Source organism: Heliconius melpomene, chromosome 9 (assembly GCF_056956725.1).
Source record: "Heliconius melpomene rosina isolate 202511_hmr_F chromosome 9, ASM5695672v1, whole genome shotgun sequence".
Classification (NCBI taxonomy): Eukaryota; Metazoa; Arthropoda; class Insecta; order Lepidoptera; family Nymphalidae; genus Heliconius; species Heliconius melpomene.
In genome coordinates, this window is record NC_140397.1 from 2,208,409 (window position 1) to 2,236,404 (window position 27,996).

General features: G+C 31.7%; 2 protein-coding genes across 4 annotated transcripts in view; one reads left to right on the forward strand and one right to left on the reverse strand.

Annotated features, from left to right (window-relative positions):
- The window catches only part of LOC146536170 (fibroblast growth factor receptor homolog 1-like), a 79,326-nt gene extending 72,130 nt beyond the window's left edge, over positions 1-7,196 (forward strand). For 2 of the 3 annotated variants that reach the window (XM_085190384.1, XM_085190385.1), the window contains exons 6-15: positions 109-300; positions 1,160-1,377; positions 2,322-2,457; positions 2,885-3,141; positions 3,377-3,614; positions 4,396-4,585; positions 4,940-5,051; positions 5,264-5,457; positions 5,902-6,039; positions 6,431-7,196. In XM_085190384.1, coding sequence (XP_085046510.1) covers positions 109-300; positions 1,160-1,377; positions 2,322-2,457; positions 2,885-3,141; positions 3,377-3,614; positions 4,396-4,585; positions 4,940-5,051; positions 5,264-5,457; positions 5,902-6,039; positions 6,431-6,635 — 1,880 coding nt within the window. In that variant the 3' untranslated portion in view covers positions 6,636-7,196. Of the gene's footprint in view, positions 1-108; positions 301-538; positions 742-1,159; positions 1,378-2,321; positions 2,458-2,884; positions 3,142-3,376; positions 3,615-4,395; positions 4,586-4,939; positions 5,052-5,263; positions 5,458-5,901; positions 6,040-6,430 lie in introns of all 3 variants that reach the window. The other variant, XM_085190386.1, reaches the window with a different exon arrangement.
- A 3,730-nt stretch (positions 7,197-10,926) lies between these two features.
- LOC146536171 (putative glutathione-specific gamma-glutamylcyclotransferase 2) lies at positions 10,927-27,994 on the reverse strand. Its single transcript, XM_085190304.1, has 3 exons — positions 27,467-27,994; positions 24,167-24,202; positions 10,927-12,954 (listed from the first exon to the last, which is right to left on the reverse strand). Exons 1-3 carry the CDS (start codon positions 27,692-27,694, stop codon positions 12,439-12,441), a joined length of 780 nt encoding a protein of 259 aa, XP_085046430.1. The 5' UTR covers positions 27,695-27,994; the 3' UTR covers positions 10,927-12,438.
- Positions 27,995-27,996: the final 2 nt, after the last annotated feature.

The window sequence follows — 27,996 nt, forward strand, 5'->3', positions numbered from 1 at the left end:
TACTCCACAAACTTTAGCCTTCAAGTAGCCATACTTTTTATGGTAATCGTAAAAATATTGTTCCTGCAGACATATACATTAATACTACTGTATCTTTTTATAATTTAGGTAACCCAATGCCAAACATAACATGGTACAAGAATAACGGGACGCCCATATCGAGGGTTTACTTTAAGCCGTCGTACGGGAAGTGGTCGATGGCGTTAGATGAGCTGACCAAAGCTGATAATGGCAACTATACTTGCAAAGTTTGCAATGAATTGGGGTGTATTGAGCATACATACACATTACATATTCAAGGTAATTATAATGAAATTTTGTACTTGAAATTAAATCCTTCATTATAATTAAAACAAAGGAAATCTTTTGAATTAGTAGAAAAGAATGATTTGTTACTGGTCCTCACTGGTCCTCACTGGTCCATCACGCATATAAAAGAGTATTGACTCTTTTGTAGATGTAGATTTCTGTAATATTATATTAAGTATAATAAAAATATGAAAGGATAAATGTAAACCACCTAAATTTATCGTCATAGAACGATATCCATCGAAGCCGTACATTAAAGAGGGATATCCTGGGAACATAACGGTACTTGTCAACGATACAGTGAGCTTGACTTGCCCACCTGTTTCCGACCTAGAACCCGTTGTATACTGGATCAGACCAACGAACAATTCCGTTAAAGACTCAGAAGTCGGGCCGAGCGATTCACCGGTTCCGTTCGGAGATATAGTTGAGGTGCCTTTGGTTTTTTTCGGATTTAGGTGGAGGTTAAAATAATATAATTATTGGAAAAATTTATGGATAACTAATTTTTACAATTAATTTGTATAAGTCATGTAATAATCAAAATTATGTTGGTAGTGGGAGTCCATGGTCAATTGTACAAACTGTGGTGGTGGTTAACTCTTTATGTTAGTTTAGGGTTAAGGATATGGGTTAAGGTTTATAACTGTAAATAGCAGGTAATATAACAAATAATATGCACATAAAATCTTACACTTTCAGCTAAGCTAAGAATTAGGCAGGGTTAAAACTAATTCATTACTTGTAAAAATGTCTCCATCTTCTCATTGTGGAAATTTTACAATTTCTCTGAATCAAAAAAAAAAACATGTCAATCATCATCTCTACAACACACGATCTTTTTTCCTAGAGCGGCTATACGCGAAGCCAGTATTGACCCAAGGTGCTGTTAACCAAACGAAACTGGTCGGTGAGACCGCCAGGTTCTCTTGCGAGTTCCTCACCGACCTCCACCCCTCTTTATACTGGATGTACTTCAATAAACACGAGTACATTTATAATGAGACCACTATAGACGTGTCTACTAAAGAGTCGATAGTGTATAAAGATGTTTCAAGAATTGTCACGGTGAGGGTTTGTGGCTAACGCATGATTTGGTTTTGTGGCATGATTTTTTTTGTTGTTGTTATTTTTTTTTTGTTGGATTTTATTAAGAAATATGTTTTTTTTATATGGTAAAGAAAAATATTATTGCGTTTTATTTATTGTTTATATGTATGTATATATATATGCATGAATTAAATGTTTTTTTTTCAGCTTTACATGGTACTTGGTCATGTTCTTTAATAATCATTTTCTAATCATTAGTTAATGGGAACGGAGTGTTTTAATTTAACATTAAGTTCCCAGGTTCCCTCTGTCTATCTTTTGGGGTATAAATAAAAAAAATAAAAAAGAATGCCATTGGCCTATATAAGTGTTGCATTGAACCTACTAAATATTATTGTATAACATGTTATCCCACGCACTTGGCACGCAGATACAATTAGAATTTGCTTATTAATATTGAATATCAATATCTGTATATATGTTGTTTATATTAAAATATTAAATAATATATTAAAAAATGTATTCAGGCAGCGAAACCTTGTCTTGCTATATTGAAGACATTTTTTTATATTTTGAACTAAATTTATGGCCATGAATCAATGTCAACTTTTGTTTGTTTGTAAATGCTTGATTGATACTAACACTCATAACTCATATGAACTCGTAAAATACTGAAAATCCATTGAAAAAGTTATGGCTGGACTGTTAAAATTTCTTAATGTTATAGAATTTCCTTGATTTTTCCATACCATATATTTTCAACAAAAATGTAAACATATTAATTATTTATTTATTATAATGTTATAATTTACAAAATCTTTATCTAGTCATTCATTAATATTAGTAATAATATTTACCTTATTACTTACATATGAATATTTCACTAAAACCAAACCGCATGTTAAACTAGGTCACCTTCCCAAAGCATTATTTAGATTTTCAATATAAATTTTGCTTTTCAGAGCGAAAACCCGGAAGATAAGCCCGAGCAGCTAACTATATACAACGTGACTAACGACGACGAGGGCTGGTACGTCTGTGTGGCTCTCAACAGCTTGGGCAATACTACAGCTAAAGGATATCTTACTGTTTTGGACTGTAAGTATTTATTTATTATATATAAATGCTAAACGGCGTTAAACGCTGAATAGAATATAATAGAATAACTTAATTGCACACAAAATAAATATAATAAAATGGAGAAGATTATAAAAACAAATACAGAGCACGTAAAGTCACTGTTGCTAGTAGCAATCTCTTATAGACAACCCTTGAAGAGACAAATTTAATATAAGCAAATACGTGTTACTGAAATTTGATATGTAGGTTATTACTTGGGCAATGCACGGCGTTAAGTTCCGCCACCACTTAACATACAATGCTTCTAGAATTCGACAGAAACTGGGAACGGAATATCTTAACACTAGTTTCCCTCTGCTTACCCTCCTATATTCGTTAAACAGCGTAAAGCTGAAAAATCAATAAAAAATATTTTAATTTTTTCACTAAATATCTCCCATTACAGCTCTACCAATAACAGAAGTGCTGGATCACAGTAAACATACAGTAATAGTAAACGTGGTGACGGCAGTGCTAGGAGCGATGTTCTTCGTAGCAGCCATCATAGTAGTTATGGTATTTAAAAAGTTAAGGCAAGAGAAGGAGAAGAAGCAGCTGGCGATAGAGACGGCAAGAGCTGTGATAGTCACACATTGGACGAAGAAAGTGACGGTAGAGAAACCACAGATGAATGGAACTATGAATGCGGCTGGGGAAGGATTGGTAAGTTTTTGAAGTTTTATGTATTTAAGTAATATATTTTAAGTGAATAATAGGGTATATTAAATGTTTTTTTTTATTTATCAGTATGTTATTTGTTATCATGGCTGAGGCCAGAAATGAAGAAAGGTAGTATTTAATACTTTAGTTTGCAATTATATAATTGACTGAACAAAACTTTAGCTTCACTTATTAATTAGAAAAATACATATTTCCTAAACGAAACCTCTCCCAACAGCTGATGCCAGTGGTGAAAATAGAAAAACAAAAGTTATCACAAGTCCAAAGCAACACGGACGCCATGATGATGTCCGAATACGAGTTACCAGTCGACATCGACTGGGAAGTGCCGAGGGAGTCTCTCTGTATTGGCAAAATATTGGGAGAAGGAGAGTTCGGAAAAGTTGTTAAGGCTGAATGTGTTGGGATATTGAAACCGGGGCTGCAGTCTGTTGTGGCTGTTAAGATGTTGAAAGGTATACCATTAAATTGCTTTTTATTATAGCAGTTCTGTATTAGTCATGAGAATCCAATAACTTGGGTGGAAATCTGGAAAACCTCTACTAATATTACGTTAAATGAAGTTATTTTTATCTATATATATAAAATCGAAAGGTCACTCACTCATCACGAAATCTCAGAAACTACAAGTGCTAGGAATCTCAAATTTTGCATAGGAATTACTTATAGGACGTAGGTGCTCGCTAAGACGGGAATTTGCAATATTCGACTTCTAAGGAGTTGTTTTTGGGGTCGAAATTTTGTATGAAACTTCGTTACTACAAATGTTAGGAGTCTCAAATTTTACATAGACGTCACTGGGACGTAGTCATGGAGACAGAAATTAATAATAACATAGTTCACGCGGGTGAAACCGCGAGCGGGCCGCTAGTAAATCTATATATATAAAATCGAAAGGTCACTCACTCATCACGAAATCTCAGAAACTACATGTGCTAGGAATCTCGAATTTTGCATAGAAGTTACTTATAGGACGTAGGTGCTCGCTAAGACGGGAATTTGCAATTTTCTTCGATTTCTAAGGGGTTGTTTTAAGGGTCGAAAATTTGTATGAAAAATTTTGCATAGACGTCACTAGGACGTAGTCATGGAGACAGAAATTAATATAACATAGTTCACGCGGGTGTAACCGCGAGCGGGCCGCTAGTATAATATAAAACTTGACTTACTTTCCTAAATAGGAATTGCTAACTAAATAGTTAGTAATGCTAATCAATAATATATTTTTAATTGCAGAAGGCCACACAGACGCTGAAATGATGGCACTAGTATCAGAAATGGAGATGATGAAGATGATAGGAAAACACGTTAATATAATCAATCTGTTGGGATGCTGCACTCAAGATGGACCGCTATACGTTATCGTGGAATACGCACCGAATGGAAATTTGAGAGAGTTTTTGAGAAACCATCGACCTGGAAACAGGTTGGTTTTTTTAGCTTTAAGCTGTATGCTGCCACACTTTGCCTCATTACCAGAGCAACTATTATTATAATAGAAATATCAAGTATCTCATCTCATATCTTAATAATATGTACCCAAAGTTAAGTGAAAATCCTTACGAAGTGTCTTAACTCTACCTGTTAAATGTATACGGGATATGATCAGCTATACAAAAATATTTTTAATTTTCTAATTGATAGTATAAGATACTGATAAAATAAATTTAAGTTTAATCTCTTTTTAAGGGTCTAGCCCGGTAAGCTAATATATTTAAATCTTTCTACGATAATAAAATCTATAACTTTTTACTTATTATAATCAAATCTTATTTTCTAGATACGAATCTCCAGCGGAAGACATGAAAGAGAAGAAAACGTTAACACAAAAAGATTTAGTATCTTTCTCCTATCAAGTCGCTAGAGGGATGGAATACTTAGCATCGAGAAGGGTAAGACCCTTTTTTACCCTTGTTCCTTATACTTGTTAACAAATACATACTTGCAAGCACCACTAATTTAACATACCAGTGGATTATTATATTTTTTTATAATACAAATAATGTTATTATATTATAAGCCATTATAGCCATTATACTATAAATATAGTAAGATCTTTGTTTATCTATCTATCTTTGGTCAATAATAAAAACCAACTTTACAGTGTATCCACCGAGATCTGGCAGCTCGAAACGTCCTCGTGTCAGACGACTGCGTCCTCAAGATAGCTGACTTCGGTCTCGCTAAGGACGTCCACAGCAACGACTATTACCGCAAGAAGACTGAAGGCAGGCTGCCGGTGCGGTGGATGGCGCCAGAATCTTTATATCATAAAGTGTTTACCACGCAGACTGATGTGTGAGTGTTTTTATAGCTTTTTTTTGGTTTCACGCTGTATCCCGCACATAGTAGGGTAGGCAGAGGGAACTTAAATGTTCAGAGTTTCACTTTCTGCTCAACTTTTGAATGAAAAATTAAAATAGGTAATAGGAATTCGTAGGAATTTAATGCCACGCGCCACCGAACTGTGGAATAGCCTACCCGCGGCTGTGTTTCCAGGTAGGTACGATATGGGTACCTTCAAAAAGCGCGTCTATCTCCACCTCAAAGGCCGGCAACGCACCTGTAGCTCCTCTGGTGCTGCACGGGGTCGTGGACGGCGGTGATCATCATCAGATGACTCGAACGCTCGTTTGCCTTGTCCTTTTTCCATAAAAAAAATATATATATATTGTAGATATTTTTTCCTGATCTACAAAATTTCTATAGACGACTATATTATGTATTTTTTTCTTTTTCTAGCTGGTCATTTGGCGTTCTACTCTGGGAGATAATGACTTTGGGTGGAACACCGTACCCGACTGTTCCCGGGCAGTACATGTACCAGCATTTGAGCGCCGGACATAGGATGGAGAAACCTCCGTGTTGTAGTCTTGAAATGTAAGTTTTTATCATTAACTTTAAAATTAATTTTTGACTTTTCTGATTACTATTAGATATATCAATTATTTTATCGTGAAGGCACAATATAACTATTTAAAACTACTGTTCCTTTCTTTCTATTCACCCTGCTATGTCGTAAAAAGTTACGTTAATATAAAAGAATGTCAACTTTCTAAATTTTTCAGCGTAGCAGGAATGACATATTTTTAGTTTCCAGTTTGCACGAATTTAATGATTAAGTTTTGTTAACGACGACGTTTATATATAATTTCCAACAGTTACAATATGTACCTTCAACATATTTTAATAATATAATGTGTACTATTATTAAAAATTCTTAAATTATTTACTCTTATTTTCTATACTTACTTTTCCTTTTTTTTTTCAGATACATGTTAATGCGTGAATGCTGGTCCTTCTCTCCCGGCGACAGACCGTCCTTCACCGAATTAGTAGAAGATCTAGACAAGATATTAACAGTTACAGCAAACCAGGAATACCTGGATTTAGGTCTACCTCAGCTAGACACGCCACCGTCCAGCTACGATGGCTCTGGTGACGAGAGCGACAGCGAGTTTCCTTTTATAAAATAAAATTATTTATTATAAATTGGTATTAATATTGTGAAAATTGTTAAGATTTGTTTCTTTGAGAGATGGTATAGTCAGTTTTATTGACTTGGAAGTTGTTTGTATTTAATGGAATAATGAGTGTAATGGCAAAGATATGGTAGGAGTATAAGACGTTTTGATATTTGACAGTATTTTCATAATTTGTATTTTTTAAATAAAAATATGAAAAATGAGAAATGAAAGCCGCTTGGAAAAGTTTTATTGTTAGATGAGATATTTTTGTGCGTATTAAAATTCTTTTTTTAATATCATAACGTACGCGTCCTATTTTCAAAGAATTAAGTATTTTTTAAGAGATATTGTTTATTTGCAAAGTTTTTCATATCAGCTTCATAATCGTAATTACCTTCTTTACCAAAGCTTTCAAATATAGAATATACAAAATATTTTTATCCTCTGCCATTTGCGGGATAAAGCGTGAAGCTGCAAAAATTAACGTGATTAGTTACATCTTCTCGTCAGTATTTTATTAGTAATACTTTTAATCATTATATTCTATGAGATTAGTTGCATTTTTAAATATTATAATATTATGTAGCAATTTCTTGTTTCCCACCTTAGAATTTAAATGTCAGAGAAGTCTACAAACTATAATAAGTTTAGTTAAATATCTATGTTGACTTTTTTTATATATTTATGAGTGTATCTCGAAATTTTAGTTTAAGTTTTAAATGAAATATACTTTGCTTATACTGTTTTTTATAAGATGCTTTATATGATTATTTTTTAGTTTATTTTTTTATTAAGTTGCTATATTAAGACGCAATATGGCGTTATTTTCGTTTTTAATATTTATTCTTAGATTTTTCATAACAAATAATTACCGTAGTTTATAAATAGCGTAGGTACAGCATAATATTTCGTTTATTATGTAAATATTTATTTTTCTTATTTTATATGTAAATACTAAGTACCAAAGTTTGTTTGTGAATCAGTGTATTATAAGAAAGTATTATCAACTGTAGCTTATTTTCTTATTAAGTAAGGTAAGTGACGGTAACTTCGTGATAGTACGTGGTTTCGTGAGTTTTGCTTCTGGCAAAAATAATAAGCAATTTAAGTATTATTTACGGAAACTATATATTGGTATATAATCTTTATACTTTCAACTGTCTAAAAACTAAGTAACAATATTTTAATGATAAAATTGAGCGTATAGCGACATTTTAAACGCAGAGTTGGCTACAAACTGCATTGTAACGTGTCTGCGATGCTTGCGACCGTAAGACTAGCGTAAGAATTTCTTAAGGTTGTAGAAAGACAAAGGTAAGTTATTCGAATAAAACATTGAATATATGCTTTTTTGTATTCTATAAAAAAACATTTTATTGAAAAAAAAAATAGATGGAAGCATAAAATTCTTTTAAAATTGCAATAAATCGATTCACGAAATAGCAGACATTTTATTTATCAAGTGTCCGCTATTTCGTGTTACTACCGAATTAGGGAAATCTTAGATACTTTTTAATAAATTTATATTTATGTTATAAATAAGATAATTTAAATTTAAAGCTTAAAATCAGTTACTGTATTTATTAAAGTTTCTCGTGATCGAAATTCGGTATATGTTTTGTCCACTTAAATTTCTATAATACTATTTTAAAGGTAACCTGAATTGGTAATTTTAAGCTAAATTCGTATAGGTACTGCCAATGTAATTTTATTTTTTAATCAACCTTTATAATTTATTTTTGTGTATTTTATCGAATATACGTGGTAGTTAATGATTACTTTACATAATGTAAAAAATACTGAATAAACAGAACTGCGGAAGTTACTAAAATCAGTAACACGAAATAAGATCCCCTACATTTCATTATTTTCTCTAACTTCGTGACAAATAAATCTACGTAAAATCAGCACATTGACTTCTTTGTCTTTGTTAATAGTGTTTATCTTAGTCTTGTTATAAGTCTAAATAAAGATCTTTTTATTTTTTCAAGAATTTTTCAAGAATATAATATATACCTACTAAACACAAAACGCCGTACAAACTGGTTGCGAAAATATATAGTTCTATAAACTGGCATACCTAGCTTCAAAAAAATTAATTTGAATTTTGAGTTTTTTTATATATTTTTTATAAAAAAAATATATATAAAAACTCAAAATTCATATTTTTTATATATTTTTTATAAAAAAAATATATAAAAGTTCAAAAATATAGTTTTTTTAAAACTGAGCTTATATAATTTGTAAATTATAAAAGTTGGGCTACTCGTGGCGCAGGAGTACAAAGTGTGACTGTAAAACCGACTGGTTGTGGGTTCGATCCCCACTCCAGGAGATGAAAATAGGAATAGTATAGAAAATAGAAAATATTTATTTAAATTTATATTTCAGGCAAAGCGCGGCGTTGAGTTGTGCCACTTAACATGCTGTGGTGACTCCGGAATTCCGCAGAAAGTGGGGAACGGAGTGTTTTAAAAACACTAGGTTCCTACCTGTCTACCTACCTAGGCCTATCCTGCTGTGTGCGGGATACAGCGTGAAGATGATTTAATTTGATTTGATTTTTTTTATAAAAGTTTTAATGTCGTTAAGCTGATCTACCTATTTTTATTTATTTACAAATTCTTTACAATCAAAACCAATAAAGGTGTTATTTTTTTTATAAAACCTCACTCGCGAGGTAAAAACTTGTGACCCGAAATAGGGGACACAAACTCACGAAGTTAGAAACAGAGCTAAATTTTATCACGAAGTAGGGTTCAAATTAGAGGTCCACAAATAAATTAATATAAAAATTAAGGTTAAGTTAAACCGCATAATTCACACATTAAATTACTGCCAAAAGACCCACTTTGATCACACTAAAATTTGCAAATTCATATAACCTTTAATAATGTATTTACAATAGTTTAAAGTTATGAGAGCCTTAAACTGCCGAACTCCCGTACATTTACCTTAATTGTGTCCATGACTTCTTTATATTTCTTTTAAATTAGTTTAATAACTTTTGAAATTTAGAAATGAAAATAATTAAAAAATAGTTAGCAATAAATGATCTTCGAAGGTGAAAGTTCAATGACTAAATTAATTATTTAAAATAAATACTTCAAAATAATAGTAAAATCTAGTCTTCTTTTTTTAGTGTAACTTTTGTTTTTAAGTCGAACAATATAATAATTATGTTAATTGTACTTAATTAGTTTATAATTTTAGATACAAAACAAATATTAGTGTAAATAGTAAAAATATTGAGTAGGAGCTTTTAAATTTTGCTTTTTAGAAACAACTGTTTCTTTGCATAGAAATGTTAAGAAATATTTAGGTCTTATTGCAATATCTGTAGAGTTTATATGGATATAAATAAAGGAAATGTAAATATCAAAATTAAGTAATAAACTTATCGGTTTTTCTCATCTTGTTTGTATATTTGATGGTATCATATATTATTTGTATTGATGTCGTACGATGATGTGAAATTATTAAATATGTTTAGTGCATTTACTGTGTTTTATTTGTACCTTCATTTTATATACTAAAAATATTTTTTTATGCATATTTTTTGGTTAAAGTTCATAAATGATACAATATCGATGGTTATGAATTATGATTGTAAAATATTTACTTCAAAAACCTTTTCGATTCAAAAAAAAAAAAACGCAGCTCCATCTTTGTTTTAATTAAAACAATTTTAGTACACAAGTATGTGTCATCAGAGGGCGCTGTATATTTTTTAAAATTATTTTTTAATGTTATATTTTAATTCGCGTTCTTTTAATAAAAATGGTTGTTGATATTGTTACTTACTTTTAGACATGTATTATAGTTATAATGACACTTATCTAGTTGTTTTACTTGGATAGTATATTTTTATTGTTCTCAACACTTTTTTATGTAAATAATTTAATAGAAATCAATTACAATTTTTAATAACTAGCGGCCCGCTCGCGGTGACACCCGCGTGAACTATGTTATTATTAATTTCTGTCTCCATGACTACGTCCTAGTGACGTCTATGCAAAATTTGAGACTCCTAGCATTTGTAGTAACGAAGTTTCATACAAACTTTCAACCCCAAAAACAACCCCTTAGAAGTCGAATATTGCAAATTCCCGTCTTAGCGAGCACCTACGTCCCATAAGTAACTCCTATGCAAAATTTGAGATTCCTAGCACTTGTAGTTCCTGAGATTTTGTGATGAGTGAGTGACCTTTCGATTTTATATATATAGATATATAGATTAACCTTTTGAATTGTCTTTAAGCTGTATTATTTATAAAGGGATTGCAAAAAAACGAAAATATTATAATAAGTCATTAATTTATTACATTAAACATAGGCTTAGCCTTACATGGTCGATTACAAAATCCATACAAAATTGTTACATTCCTAATTTTACATAGAATACTTTAGAACAAACAACAAAATTAATTAACACAAATATATTAAAAAGAAACTTTTTACATGAAATCACAGCTTAAAACTAACAGGTTCATTATTATTATAATACTATGTCAGTTTTGGTTTTACAATATTCATACATTACATATTTTAATTATATTTATTAAGTTAACATATTTTTTTTATGACTCTAGTTTTTTTTTACTAGAGTCAAAACGTAAAATAGCATTTGACTAACTAACATAATTGCCTTATTCATATTTCTATAAAGCATCAACACAACCATTGCCAGCAAATGGACGACTAAAATTTTGATTTTAAATTGAAAAAAAGTTTTTAACTTTATGCTGTATATCGCACATAACAGGGTAGGTAGAGGGAATCTGACATTTCCCAATTTTCCCCTGAATTTTGAACAAGAAATTAATGCGGAACTAATTTAGATGATATTTTTATTCAGAAGGTAAATTATTGTTATAAACATAATTAGGTGGCCTTTAAGTCGATCGTGAGAATGTCAAGTATTATCAGTAAATTAGTAATTGGAACATAATTATATTGTGAACGTGTATATGGTCCAAATCGCTTATCTTAGTCTTCTAAATTGATTTTTCTTCATTATCAATAAATACCATATTGTAAAATTAAGATTTTATTTTAAGAAATCTAGTCTGGCCTAGGATTTATAAGCAAGGCCATAGGATTTATAGAATAGCAAATATATCAAAAAGGCAGTCATACCAAAATTCTTCATAAAACTGTATAAAATGTCATAATAGGAAGTTAGATACGTGTCAATGTTATCAAAACATGGCCTACATTAAAAAATAAGGCAATTTCATCACCCTATATTTTTAACTATCACAATCGATAAAGCATTGCAAAATAGACTTTAGGGGTCGAGTTGTTTAGTCGTTTTCTAAGTCATATTTATTTTAGTTAGGTTAGTAAAGTCGAACATTTTTAAATCTGGTAATAGACACAGGTCTTATTTTTCCCAAAGCTGCCTTTGAATTTGATCAAATTGTTGGCAAAATTCTTAACTTCTCAGTGTTTTAACGCAAATACTTTACTTTCAAGAAGTCCCACTAAAATTATTTCAATAACCATATACAAAGAATTAGCTATAATATACGGAGTCTTTCCTTATATGCTGGATTCTCCTCTATTTCTTTTCAAGGAGCATTCTCTATTCTACGCTACCATCAATTTTCTGAATTGCTCCCATATATTCAATCAGAAGTGACATTACCTAACGAGATCACCACTCACAAATCCAGGAATGACGCAAAATTTGTCATCATATTTGGTATTTGGAAGTTCCATACTAAACAAAATTACGTGGCCAGCCACAAAAATAAGAAATTTTTAACTTATTTAAATAATAGCGCCCTGTGAACCAATATGGGAATAATCACATATTGACACAACGTAATTTCTTATCAGGAATTCTCGAGGCAAATTGGAAACTGGGCGCTGGAGATTGGGCTTGTTCCGGTGCACGTTCCTCCTTTTCTTCACCCATTAAACTCCTCAAACATATCCTCATGTCAGCTGCAAATTTCCTAACCAACCTCTCTAAAGAGAACAAATGATCATCTAAAGCTTCAGGTATTTCGTCTCGCATAAAATCTGCTAGCCTTAACAGATATTCTACATTGGAACCGGAAGAACCACGGCATTCTAAAATTTGTTTTGCCATATCTGGTAGAGGAGCAGCACCGAGCCAATGTTTATTTTCTGGCACAGCAATATACAGAAGGGCATCTTTTTTGTCTATATTACTATTGGATGGTAGGAACGAGGGTTTTGGGTGGAAGTTCACTGTGTAAATCCTATATCCTCCTAGTTGGCATTCTCTAGTGGACAGATATGGTAACGCGGCGTTGTTTTCTGCTGCTACTAGGAACGCTTTGCCCCAAGTTATACCCTGAAACAAAAGAAACATAATATAAATACCTTTTATATTCTTACATTTTAAATCTATATAAAACTCCTTCGTTACTGAGGAACTGAAGAGAATGCAAAGACTAAACTTCTAAGTTGGGAAATTCTCTAAAATTCCTACAAGAACGGGAAAAGTCGGGATATTCTTTGGTACAACATTTGGAAATCAAAAGGTTTCTATATTTTTTATTACAGTTCCTATTTTTTTGTTTCAACACGCTTATTAGCAACAGCTGATCGTGTTCATTGATCCAAGTAATGAAATATCGTCGTGTCTAATTTCTGAGTAATTAGATGTCAACCTTAAGTGTTAAAAAAAATAAGGAAGTCTTCCTAAAGAAAGAACTTTTTGCTTTAAATGGTAAATTAAATATAATAGCTTTTTATTTAAATGAAAACAAAACTTCCTAAAGATTTCCGTATATCATATATAGCAGGGTAGGATGAGGAGGCTAAGATTTAAGAACATTTCGTTCCCAACTTTAGATTTTTAATGATTTGATTTTGAAATTAATAAGAAAAACGTGTACACTATTCAAAATGTCTCTTACTATAAAACAATTGATACAGCTCAAGTAACTCGACAACCCACTTGCTTCTAGAACTTTCCTCGTTTAATTGATAATATCTTTTTTATGTTAAAAATATTTTATAATTCCATTATTAGATACACAATCATAAACAATAAGCTTTGAATATTATGTTTATAATATAATATCATCAATATCAACGACTGTAGACTGTACTATCGTTATATTTCTAAGCTACAATTTTAATAGCCGCGTTCATTTAACTTTCACATTGAGGTGTCTATGGGATATCGTATAACCATAAATATAATGGTTGTGGGTTTCAATCATAGCAAATTCTAAATTTTGATTCTCCTTGGCTCAGACAAAACAAAACTAAAATTGCTTACGAAATATTAATACAAATTTCAAAAGTTTTCGATACTGCGGCATTGAGAAAGAAATTATCTATTGACGCAAACGCATTAGGCACACCATTTGTTTCGTAAACTTTGGTAGAAACAATCAGTGTTGTAAAGGTTAAAACCCATGACTGATGATTAAAAGTGAACCAAATTAATTTTCCAAAATGAATTCTTCAAGGGATACGATTAGTAATTTTGATTGTTCTTAGAATATTTGGGATTCATGGTATAATATAAATCTGAAGAGTTTAGTTGAACGCACTAATCTCAGGAACTACTAGTTTCAAATGATAAATTCATTTAATGTTGCGCACTTATGATCTTAGTTAGCTATTTCCATTCCACCACTGGGGCGAAGTCGCAATAAAAGCTAGTATAACATTGATTCTAAAATATGTGTGCTGAATGGAAACATCTGTTTAATTATTACGCACATATTTCCTGACAAATAAACAAAATTTAATGGAAAATTCTGTTCTATTATGGTATTAGAATCGATATAGCCTTGTTGAGTATTTACATAGGTGTATTGGAATCGGAATTTTTTGATAGAAAATAACCAACTGTTGTCAAGCAAAAATATGTTTGCTTTAATTAATTCAATTTTTTTCTCCTGTCAAGCAACACTATACAAAAACAACCAGATGAATCATACTTTTACTACAACTAAAGAAGGCATAGCACATATATATTTATTTAGTTCTAAAATAATAGTTAAAAAAACAAAGTTATATAAGTTGGGGAATAGTTAAACGTTCTATCGGTAACTGGTTTACATTAACTCTATTAACTTCGCCCACATACGAGTAGAGTACATACAGTAAGAGTATCTCGTCAATGTCAATCTTACTTTAGACCTATGACTTAAACGACACGTGTACGAGATATAAATATAATCTCGAGTAGATGTAGATATATATATATATATATATATATATATTCGTGTTTACATACATTTAAAAAAACATAGTATTTAAGTAAATTATATAAGAGAAAGTCGTACACTGAGTGGTGATTACATCCGACGTATTTGAGCCAAATACAGAGAGCACAGAGATAAACGCATACCATACGTGGTATCTATATTATTGCTATTGATATAAAAGTGTGCCAGTTTCGTGGCGGTTGACTGTCGACGGTTGTAGGTTCGATTCCCATATAATATTTCAATTCCTCGAAGAAATGAAATTATTAAATATTTTCATTTATTCACTCTGGTGTAGCAGTAAAGAGCGGCGTTGAGTTCTGTCATCAACAAATAGTGTCTAGAAGAACCGGCGGAAAGTGGAGAACGGAGTGACTTAACATTAGGTTCCCCCGATCTACGCTGCTACATGCGGGATACAGCGAACGTATATAATTTTATACCCCCCCGTACAATGTATGTATAGATTTATTATTTTGCCTCGTGAGATATGAACCCCCAACCGCACGTCATTGAGTGTAACATGATGACAGGCACGTTGCGCTTAACCGTGCCACGAGGCAGCAGTATAAGATAGGATATATTTATTTCTTTGTTTATTATTAGATTAATAATTATCTATTCTATAGGGTAATTGTAGTAAAATGTCAATAGAGCACGTAAATTATGTCTGTTGATAAGTTCATATTGAATTGATGTTAAACTTCCGGTAATGAGTTGAAATATTTTAATTAGGACTATTTTGTTATTTTCGAGGCCAGTCGTGATGCATGGGCACAAGTGCATGTGTTGTAAGCGCGGCAGATATGGGTTCGATTTCTACTCTAGTGTTAAGACACTTCCATTCCTTACTCTTCGTCTATGGTATGTTGAGTGGTGGAACTTAGCGTCGTGCTTCGCCTCGTTACCACAGCGAGGAAATGACAATGCCTTTAATTTAATTGTTCAAGTAGGAATCGAACCCATAATCGAGTTTAGTCGCAGTGCCCTGCGCCAAATATCATATCTGCGCCAGGACGGTGCCAAATTTGTAAACTAACTAATCATAAGCTCGAAGATAGTATGTTTAAACAAAGATAACATGGTTATGAAATAATTGTATAACAACTATTATCTTTGTATATACTCGTATATATAATTTGTATTGATATTATTCTTTAGTAAATATACAAGATCTTAACTTCTTTCTTTCTTCATTCTTGACTACAATTAGCAATAAGCTATAATATAAGCTATATATTTCTCAGAATACGTTAAAGATATAAAAAATTGTTAATTTAGTAGTATTAAAAGCTAGCAGCTAGCAAAAAAGAAATGGATGAATATAGTGTTAAGACACTCCGTTCTCATTAAGTCACTTCCGTTTCCCACATTTCCGCCGAATTGTGGCAACAGTAGCGGAAGTAAACGCCACGCTTTCCCTCGTTACCAGAGTTAGGTTGCCACGGCTCTGCACCAAGAGAGGCCATCTCTTGACTTTATTGGAAATTTTGTCCTACAGTATAAGAAGATATGAGACCAGAAACACGAGGCAACTATACATATATTTACTTATTTACTATTAAATTCTATTGCTAAGATCGTTTAATTATAATAAAATATGTTTGTATTTTTCTCCACGAGGAACAAGCATGGCAAGCTTTATAAAATAATTGCAATATTATAATTAGATACTTGTTTATTATCTATAGGTTAATAATTTAGCTAAGTGTAAGTAAGTGTCTACTTCTGTACAGTAGATAATAATAAAAGAAATTAAATTTATTGAAATCAATAATTGGAAATAAATTTAAACATAATTCAATTAAAAGGAAATAAATCCAAAATTAATATTAAAATAGTAATTATTTTATATAGCAGTGTAAAATTAAAACTATCGCATATTTGGAAGAATCAATCAACAGAAAGGGGAGAATGGAAGTGTCTTGATGAGAATGGAGTGCCTTATCACTAGGTTCCTAGTGCCTACCCTGCTATGTGCGGGATACAGCATGAAGCTAAAGAAAAGTTTAAAACATATGTACGTATTATAATATTAATTATTGTATTATTTTCCTCAATTTCAATAGTAGATCGTCATAAGGTCGGGTCACTCCACCAGACCGTATTTTATCAACAACGCCTACGTCATTGTTTGTGTAGTGGACGGACGTTACCTCAGTCAGTGTTTAAACTGGCCATTTATTAATAAGGTCACTATACTCAATGTTTTTAGATAACCTCCTATATTACTCTGTTACTATGAATTTATTTAATTATTGTAAAATTTAAAGTGAAATAATTATTTTAATGTTAATATTAAATTCATATTATAATAACGTATATGTGTAAATTTACATTTACTTCCATAATCTAATAAATCATATTTTATATAATTTTTATTTACATATAAATAAATATTTTTTTATCATATCAAAAAATTTGTATTTACTATGGTGTCGTCATGGGCGCAGAAATTGGGAGAGGCTGGGTGGTCCGTGCCCACCCCAAAAACTTTAGTAATAAATTAACGATGAAAAATGAACCGAATATATCTGTTAAAAGCTAAAAAGTCCAGTCCAGGTCCTAGAAAAATATTTTAAGATACCTGTAAGCTTACACTTGGAACCAATGTCAATTCCATTTGGACGACAATCGTACCCCAACCTAATATTATAATTGACGTATTTTTGGTATTTTTGAAATAAATGTTATCAACTGGTTTAAAATATCGTTTTTAACTTTATTAATTAACTGTATGATAAATTAATATTTTTATGTATTGTAATTTATCATGCTTATATGTTTACAATTTTATGGGGCATTGGATTTTCCAAACTAGTTAAAAATTAAAATGTTGTTTATTTTTGTCAGCTTTAACTTTATTATCAATTTAGTACTATCTTTATGAAAACACAATAGACACATAATTCATTGCAAAAAAATATTTTCTATTGAATATGTATTTTATGTTCAATATTTATTATTTTTTATATATGCTGCGCATAAGTGGGGAAAGCAGTGTTTTAACACTAGGTTCCCTCTACCTACCCTGCTGTGTGAGGCATAGGATATAACGTGAGGCTGATTTTATTTAACAGGGTATGCAGAGGTAACCTGGAAACCAAGTGTTCTCATTAAAACTCTCCGTTCTCATTAAAACGCTTCCGTAACCCACTTTCCGCCGAATTTTCCGAATTCAACGAATTTCTGGGGGTATTATGTGTTCAATGGCAATCTCAATGCTGTGCTTTTGATCCGTTACCTCCTTTTCCCCGAGTAGGAAGAGAATCCAAATTCTGACGTGATTACAGACGCACGCTTGTACGTCACGACTATAGTCTTACTATAGGGCATTATAGGGGAACTAGCATACATATTTCCTTGCTGAATTAGGGTAAAGTAATTTATTTATTTTTTATTTTGCCAGCTTCACGTGTTATTTTACTCAGCAGGGTAGGCAGAGAGAATATATTGATTTCTCCGCCTCCAGCCCCAATTTTTTAACACGCTCAATTCGTTACCAGAGCGGAGAAATAAAATTAATTCATTCCCCCGAGAATCCAACCCACAACTATCCTGTTCACATGTTAACACTGTCCCATTGCACTGCGTCACGATGGCCTAATAATATACTAGTAATAATCGATTATAATAACTAACACAAGGTTATCTAAGCCCAGACTAGGCAAGCTGTATTATAATTACTAAAATACTGATAATAAAATATACTTGTATATACATATACAGATTAATTGAATTGAAAATAATATGTATATATACAGATTAATTATAATAATTAAGTTTTGTCCATTGTCCGAACTGATCGCACTTCTTAACGATAACTTATAAAATGTATTTGTTAAATATCTGGGGTGGGCACATAGAGGAGGGGGCTCCCATATTCCTCCATGTGAATGGAGTATCTTAACATTTGGTTTAATTAAATTTTTAATTTTTTAATGTTTGGGTTTGACATACAGTTCACATATAGCTAAACTAAACCAAAGTGCTAAACCAAAGTACTGGGTTCAAATTCTAATGAAGATGATATATTTTATATAATATATTTCAATATTACTTCTTTCAGAAAGATCAACATTCAATTTAGAGACATATCTCTCCGCGGGAGATGAGTAAGAACAAACAAAAACAAATTACAAATTAGACCTTGATACAAAAACAAACAAAAGTTAATCCTTGGCTCAGTTTTCATGCATTTATTATTAGTGTCTTTGTTCTCTTTATTGCAGATGTAACCACCAACTCGTACGTACAGCAAATAAAATTCGATAAGAAAACACGTGTCGTACGATCGTTTTATTTTTAAACTACCCCGAAATGAGATCGTGACCTAGAATAGACATTGGAATAATAAAGTATTTTATATAAAAAAAAATATTCACGCTTTTTCTTGCAGAGCCGGTTAAACATAGGGAAGGTAGTGTTAAAACACTCCATTATCCACAATGCTCCATTTTTTAAAAAAAATCATATTAAGTATGAATTATTTATAATGGTTTACATAAAATCCATACCTTTTTTTTATAAAAATAAAAGAAATGATGATTTTCTTAGTCCTTTCTTAGTCGTTTTAACCGAACGAAAGTTATCAAAGAAAATTCCCGCAAAGCGGGGTCTCGCGAGGTTGAAATTTCATAGCAAATGCCGAGATCTAATAAAAGATGTAGGATTTGCTAGTTCGATTCCCAGTCGAGGAATCAATTATTTTATTTAATTACCAATCAAAGGTAAAAGGTAAAGTAAAATTAAGTATTCGTAACAATATTTGAGGTTAAACAAAAACATAACTTGTCACCCCGCTCTCCCCTATTTAAATTTTAATTAGGTACCTACATATTAGAAAAAAAAAGACTAATTGAAGAGTTTACTACAACTTACTATCGTATTATTACGAACACTTTCCACCATGAATAATTATGTGGAACTGTGCCAATTGGGAAACAAAAAAAAATATTTTTGAATACTAGTATTTTCGAAGAGACGCCAACTACGCATACACCATAGCCCATAGGTATTTAAAAAAAATCGTTTATTCTTTCCCCATTTTACATCGAATTCTCGAGGCATTACGTGTACTGAGTGAGTCGAGTCGACTCGAATGGGAATCGAACCCACAAGCCTGCACCACGAGGGCCTCAAAACTAACTATATTTAATACAGGATGTTATAAATAAGGAACGTTTTTGTTTTAATATCACTAACAGTGCGTCTATAGAGCTATTAAACGATAATATTAAACATTTATCCCATTGTCAAAGAGACAATAAAGGCTTTACACCGATGATGTCCCTCATTTAAATATGTATGTAATGTCGTATAACTATTCTATAAATAATATATGGATATTTTCATTGAAAGAGGTGTAAGAAGTAACGAGTTTCATTTGTTTATAATATACTAATTTTGCCCGCGGTTTTGCCCTCATAGTCATTCAAAACGATTGAAGTGATGTAATATTCTACTAGAATAGAACCTTTCTCGAAAAGTGTACTATCCAACACAAAAATATTTTTCAATCCGAGGTCTGTCATGGCGCAGGGCCACAAAGGTGTAACTGTAAGCGCGACTGGTCGTGGGTTCGATTTCATACGAGGTAATAAAATATATAATATTAAAGTTTCTTGTCCTGGTGACGAGCCAAAGCGCGGCGGGGCGTTCCTCCACTCAATTCATAATGCCTTCGGCACAGTGACTTAACACTAGGTTCCCACGTTCCCCTTGTCTACCCTGCTATGTGCAGGATATATGTACGTCCAAGTAAAATTTGTATAGTACAAGGCCTTTGAAAAACGAGTATTCTAGTAAATAATTGTTATTCATTTCAGTGTGAATAATTTAAATATGATGCAACTAATGTAATAAGTAAATGTAAAATATATTATTAGGATTACATCATATTAATATACGTGGCAAATAAATAACTGTATCAATAGAATTAAATATAGTTTAGTTTTTTTTTATTGTTTCTAAAGCTTACAAATATTTTTAACGCAGATTCAAGCCGTATATATCGAACATAGCAGGGTAAATAGAAGGAACCTGGGAACCTAAATCGAAAGTTAACTATTGAAATGACTGTTCTATAGTTTAAAAAGCTAAATAATATAAAAAAATGTGAATATTTCGCACAAGTACAGGGGGGGAGTCACTAATCAACAATTGCAAGTCTGTCAAACGACGCAGACATCAACTACGTCCGGCGATTTTCGAATTAGTTTTAAATTTACACTATTGTAGTTCAATGCTTAACTTTTGTACTATAAATACTATGGGGAAGGTCGCTGTATCAAATCTTGTTAAAAAGTAAGAGAACATTTTTATTCTCTTAATTCCGGAAAAATAAAATATCTTTATAGTTTTTTTAGCGTTACACTGTATCCCGCACACAGCAGGGTAGGCAGAGGGAACCTAGAGTAAAAGCCACCCCTTTTCCCATTTTTCGCCGAATTATGGAGGCATTGCGTGTTGAGTCAAGAAGCCAACGGCGCTCTTTGCCTTGACATCAGAGCGAAGAAATGAAAAAAAAAAAACATGTATTATATTTATATTGTTTAGATTTATAATATTTTTATACGGAATGCAGTATTAAAGCTGATAGGCCTCCTTCATAGAGCGCCAACCATATCGATCTCGAATTGCAATCATGTATACGTGTTATTCTTATTTAATATTCATTTGATTCCCTACATATATATATGGCTAGGAATTTTATTTATTAATTCATTAAACGTAAGTCTCATTAACTTTATGCAAACAACGAATCTAGTAAGTATGTGGGACGTATCATTTTGAAGATCAATTATGATATTTTTTATTAAATATTTTATTTCCTCGAATGGGAATCAAACCGGCACACGCTTCAACTCCTGTGCCACGAGTGACCTCGACTATGTCACACATTTAATTTAATAAAAATAACTATAAATACTTTGTTTAAGGTTTAATTTTTTTTTCACACTAACTAAATAAAAGTAAGCCTATCGCGTAGTTTAGCTCTACGCTTTACTAAAAAAATCAGCTCCATGCAGTGTCCCGCACACAGCAGGATAGGCAGTGCAGGATAGCAGGATAGGGAGGAAACCTAGTGTTAAGACACTTCGTTCACTTTCTGCCGAATTCTGGAGTCATTACGTGCTGAGTGACAGAACTCAACGCAGCGCTTTGCCTCGACACTAGAACGAGGGAATGGAAATATAAACGTAAATAAATATTTCATTTCCTCGAGTGGGGATCGAACCCACAACCATCGCGTTACAGTCACACCCTTGTGCAGTTGGGCCACGACGTCCTCGTCTTTCTTCATTTACGAGTATCTATATATAAAAAAACGAAAGGTCACTCACTCATCACGAAATCTCAGAAACTACAAGTGCTAGGAATCTCAAATTTTGCATAGGAGTTACTTATAGGACGTAGGTACTCATGGAGACAGAAATTAATAATAACGTAAATTACGCAGGCGAATTACTAAATATATCCGTTCACAACCTTGAGTTCCAAATTGAGACTGCTTTTCTTACAAAATGCGGGATTCGGGTAAAATGAACGTCATTTTCCTGTTCCCAATCTTGTAAATAAATATAGAAGCGGGAATTTACTAAGATAAGACTGAAGTCTCGTAAAATATTGACACCCACACTACGCTGTAAACATAGTAATCTATAGACACTCGAGGAAAACGGCAAAACGTTTTGTTTACAAACATTTCTTGAAAGTGTAGTGATAAAATGAAGATTAAGAAAAATATTTTCGACAAAACTTGTTTCTTTTTTACAAAATCTATATATATAAAATCGAAAGGTCACTCACTCATCACGAAATCTCAGAAACTACATGTACTAGGAATCTGAAATTTTGCATACGAGTTATTTATAGGACGTAGGTGCTCGCTAAGACGGGAATTTGCAATATTCGACTCGAAGGGGATAAAATAGGGGTTGAAAGTTTGTATGACCACCGATTTTTATAAGATTTGAAATTTAGACTCTTAAAAATATTTCATTGAACACGTGTTTCATGGTTTATTAGGATTCACCCCTAAGGGTGCAAATAAGCGGGCGAAGCTGCGCGCGTCCGCTAGTAATAAATATATTTAATAATAAATTACGTCACAAATTACTTTAAATCATAACAATATACCTACCTATCTAATAAGGAATAGGTCGTCCGACTGTAAGCGCGACGGTTGTGGGTTCGAACCCTGCTTGGGGGAATTAATTATTTTGATTTTCCCGCTCTGCACTCAACACGGAATGTCTCGAAAATTAAGTGAAAAGTGGGGAACGGAATGTCTTAAGGTTCCCATTGCTTACTCTGCTTTATGCACAGTACAGCGTGAATCTATACAAGAAAAGATTATGATTCAGACTTTTGTGACAATTGTTATAATAAAGAAAAGATATTATAATAAAGAAAAGATATATTCTTTGTTATATTTTGCAACAGGTGCTGTAAATTGTATTTGCAACATACACACACGTCTAACAATATAACAAATAAGATGCATAGGTAAAATCTAAAATATAAGTCACTTAAGGTATCCAATCTATTTTTTAACCGACTTCAAAAAGAAGGAGGATCAATTCGACTGTATTTTTTTTAAATTTAGTTTAGCGCTTTTTCGAAGTAGTAGATACTTCTTGAGAATAGCTCGTTGTTTCAATCACAATTTTCAGATCTATAATTTTAAGTATAGATAGGATAAGTACAGGATGGTGGTGTGTTCATTACAAATTCTGTCTACAATATTTCCATTTGAATTGATTCTGGCATAGGGTTCTTCTGAACATGCATTATTTTCAAAATGGAGAACGCAGTGTTTTTGCTTCTTCATTCTCTGCATTCTTCACAAATAAAAAAAAAATAGAAGAGACTGAGATAATAATCTGACATTATCATAGTTGTTGTGGACGAGATCAATGATAATAGATAATATTGACAAATGTAAGTGGATTTCGAAATTGAAATATTTCACTTTGTAGTAAGAAGGTATATAGATAAAGTAAGTAGTATCAATAACCTCCTCTTAATTCAATACTAAAGAAACTTGCTTCAGCTTCACGCTGCATCCCGTATACAACAGGGTGGGAAGAGGGAACCTAGTGTTAAAACACTCCGTTCTCCACTTTCCGCCGAATTTTTCGAGGCATTACGTGGTGGAACTGACGAGCTTTTTTTCGCTTAGAGACGGAGCGAAGAATGAAAATAGTAATACTCTCAACCTGTCGCGCTTATAGTCAGACGCTTCTGCCCATGCCCCAAGATCTGGTTTCATATAATAAAAAAAATATATTCTATAATATATAAATAAGCATAAAAAAGAACAATTCTCACCTCCTTATCTTCAACGAGAGTAGCGACACGGCCGGGCTGAAACAAAAGCAGTACTTTATCACAAATGAAAACCGGCAATAACCTGAAAATTATCGGTCTTGTTTACTATATATATAGAAAGATTACAATCAGCATTTTAAAAAATCTACATATAGGTATTTAAAGTAAATGTTTTGTTGAAAATTTTGTTTTTCTTTAGTGAAATTAATTCTTTTTAAACTGTAAAACAACACGTGAAAATAGTTTACCCAATTCGATGCTTGGGAAATTCAAATTTTATACTATACGGCTATTTACAAATTTAAAACAAAAACACCCCGTACCCCATGTTTCTGTGAAATTGCTCATCAAATAGCAATTGCTCATCAAATTGCTCATCAAACCTGGCGTTCAATGCCGCCACTCAATATGTAATGATGGAAAATTCGGCGGAAAATGGGGAACGGAGTGTCTTGACACTAAATTCTCGCTGTGTTACTTGCTAGGTTACAGCGTGACGCTGTATAATACTCACGTAGCTTAACTGCGCAATACATTTACATAGTTATACCACGTGTTTCCAAATTTACATACTAAAATTATACATACGAATTTAAATAGCTCATAAAAAAAGCAAATAATAGAACTAACACGCGGCGGTAACGTGTTTTACCAAAATAAACAACGGCGAATCCCGCGCGTCCGCGTGACATAATATGATAATATCTATATCTATAGTAGATAGCTAGGTATTTTATTATTAAGATAGGGCTATTTTTATCTAGGCATGTTGCTATAGGTTGTTTTTAGAAAAAATCAGCTTTACGCTGTATCCCGCACACACCAGGGTAAGCAGAGGGAACCTAGTGTTAAGACATACGTTCTCCACTTTCCGCTGAATTCTGGAGGCATTGCGTGATGAGTGGCGGAACTCAACGCCCCGCTTATCGTTGACACCAGAGTGAAGAAATGGAAATATAAATTTAAATAAATATTTCGTCCAGTGAGGAAGAAGTATTATATTATTTTATTGAAGGTTAAATAGAAAGAATTTAGTGCTAGGTCTCTAGGAATTGTGAAACAGAAAAATGCAGAAACGCGAACTGTCTTTTTTTTGTATAAGCTACAATTGTAGTTTCATTTTAAAATTCGGTATTTTTACGTGAAAATGAAAAAAATAAACAAACATTTATATATAGGAGTCTAAAATTATTAAAGATATATATAATGAGCTAACAATAATTAACCTATTTATCAACAAAATAAGCTGATTAATTGTTTTTATTGTCTTATCATAATAATTTAATAGTTCATCGCAAACCATATAGCTAATCTTGTAAACAATGATTTACATAAAATGTTCAGGAAAATTGTTGGTATTTGATATAAATATTTTTGTGTTTGTCAATGTTGTTATTGTCGTATGAATGTTACATCTAATTTGAAACGATACATGAGTTTGAATCAAATTTTAATTAAAATTATATTTCAAAATCAAAATTAATTAAAAAGTTTTACTTTAACCTTTTTGAAAAAAGTGTGTGTTTTGTATTTTACGAATCTATTGATAGCAATTGATATTGTCTAAAATACTGAAAAAGCATGCATGTTTACAACAAAAAAATATGCAAGTAAAAATATTTTTGTTTGATAACAATGTTGTGACTACAATGAATGTTAATCGAAAATGAGTTTATAATAACAATAATTGATATTATCATAATATTTATTAATTTCAAACATTCATTTTAAATAAAATATAGTGGAACGAGATATGGCTTTTACGTTTTGCAAAGTGCGTCATTCGCAAAAGCATAGGGAATTTAACAGGTGTTTTTACCCAATGACAAAAAGGAAAGATAATTTAAAAAGCAATCGCGCTCATCAGCTATATTAATCATCACCGGTTTCATAAAAAATTATATATTCATTTTAAACCTTGACCTTTTTAAGCTATATGTGGGTTGTAAATTAGGCATTGCCAAATTTCTCACTTGACAAAGCAATGAATCCATGGAATTTTAATTAGCATTGTGAGAGTTTATATATTTGAAAACAAATTATATTTTATATATACATCAAAATCAGGGACAGAATCTGGAACGCCAAACATGGAGAATGAAAATAATTATTTATCTAAGTGAGATACTATCATTTTAGTTGATTCAGTTTTATATAAATGGCAAACATAGTACTCAAAACTCATATACTACAATATAAATAATGTATTTTTTATCATTTAATGCATGTTTATATTAATGTCAACAATGTTGCTATTTACTTTGAAATACTCTGATATTGACTTTGTTTAATGCTATAAAGTTCGTATATTTTATTTCATATGAAGTGTTGATATAATAATCTCTTTGATAGTAATATTTTTATTTTATTTATGCTGATTCCCATATTATATTATACAGGTTGACAGAGAGAACTGTATTCCCCACTGCTTATGTTTTCTAGATATTCGTTATTAAGTGGTGGAATGTAAAGATATTGTGTATTGTTACCAGAGTAGAGACAAGAAAATAATACATCTCCTGAATGGAGAGTTGTTTTTTTTTCTTTTTAATTTCATATTTAACCATAATATAGCAATTAGATGGTGGGGCTCTATGACTCTTTATTTTTTCAGATAGGAATCAAACATTGGGTGCAAAGGCACTGTTTCATTGAACTAAAATAAAGACTAGACACAAACACTGCTTTGCCTACACTTCTTGTATAATAAAATATTATTTTTTCTTACTTAAATATGTAGTTAGCTAATAAATAATTATGTATATAAATAAGTTGTTACAGCATGGAATATTTTAATATTTTTGCATAAATATTAAACATATTACATTCTCTACAAATACTTATGGAAATAACGAAATAATTCAAAAATGATTATAGCTGTCATATATGTCGATATAAATTATGTCATCAGTTGACCTTGTTTTGCCACATAATTTTATTTTCAAATAAACTCTTGAATATAAAAATTTACCATGTATACTTTAATAACTTTAATATACTTTAAATTATTTTTCATTATTTTCAATATATAATTCAAAAACATTAAGTAAATAAAATACAAAAATCAAAATCTTAAAAGTCGTAACGACAAGTCCCGCAAGGTGAAAGGCCGCTCATTTGTTGCATCAGACGAAATATTTTCATACGTTTCGTGACGATAGCGAGAAAATACACAGAAATTTTAAATATAAAATAAAAATTCAAACATAAAAAATGTTATTGTGTAAATATAGCTTCTATGTAATAGGGTAAATTAAATATTAATGTTGAAATAAATAAGTATAGTTATTTTAAAATTACCTTCGATTCAGTTCCTCGATGTATCGTATTTCCTTGCCAGAATCTCCTTGAAAATCCTTTGATATATCCAGTAATTGACTGCTGATATTCAAAGCCTGGATTCCAACAAAGAGATCCATAACCGAAAACCCAGAAAGGCTCTTCCCTTGTTCCCTCATCTGGCTTTTGTTCTACAGCAGAACACATTTTCGTCTTGAAATTTTCTTTAACGTCTCCTTTATTTTCCATTTTATTTTAATATACCATATAAGTTACGAATAAATCTACTTTCCCGAATGAAAACCTCGTAGAGATTCTGAATGTGGATTAGTGAAAGCTATGAAAGAATGCCGCGAGGATAGGATTATCACAGTTTTAAAATACACTTAATAATTATTCTACTTGTGTCTCATTGTGGGTATTTGGAATACGCGTGTCTAAACACAAATTATCACTATAAATGCAAATCGTCTTTAATATAACCATCCATGGCGGTCTACGTTTGTCAACTGATTTATTTTGCCCGCTTATTTCAACTGTCAAATGTCAAT

What these genes read in the sequence shown, in the direction of transcription:
- LOC146536171 (XM_085190304.1), bottom strand. Translation starts at nt 27,694, where the DNA reads ATGGAAAATAAAGGAGACGTTAAAGAAAATTTCAAGACGAAAATGTGT. An exon ending in ATCGAGGAACTGAATCGAAG is followed by an intron (nt 24,203 to 27,466) that starts GTAATTTTAAAA and finishes CTTTTGTTTCAG; the next exon opens with CCCGGCCGTGTCGCTACTCT. An exon ending in CTCTCGTTGAAGATAAGGAG is followed by an intron (nt 12,955 to 24,166) that starts GTGAGAATTGTT and finishes CTTTTGTTTCAG; the next exon opens with GGTATAACTTGGGGCAAAGC.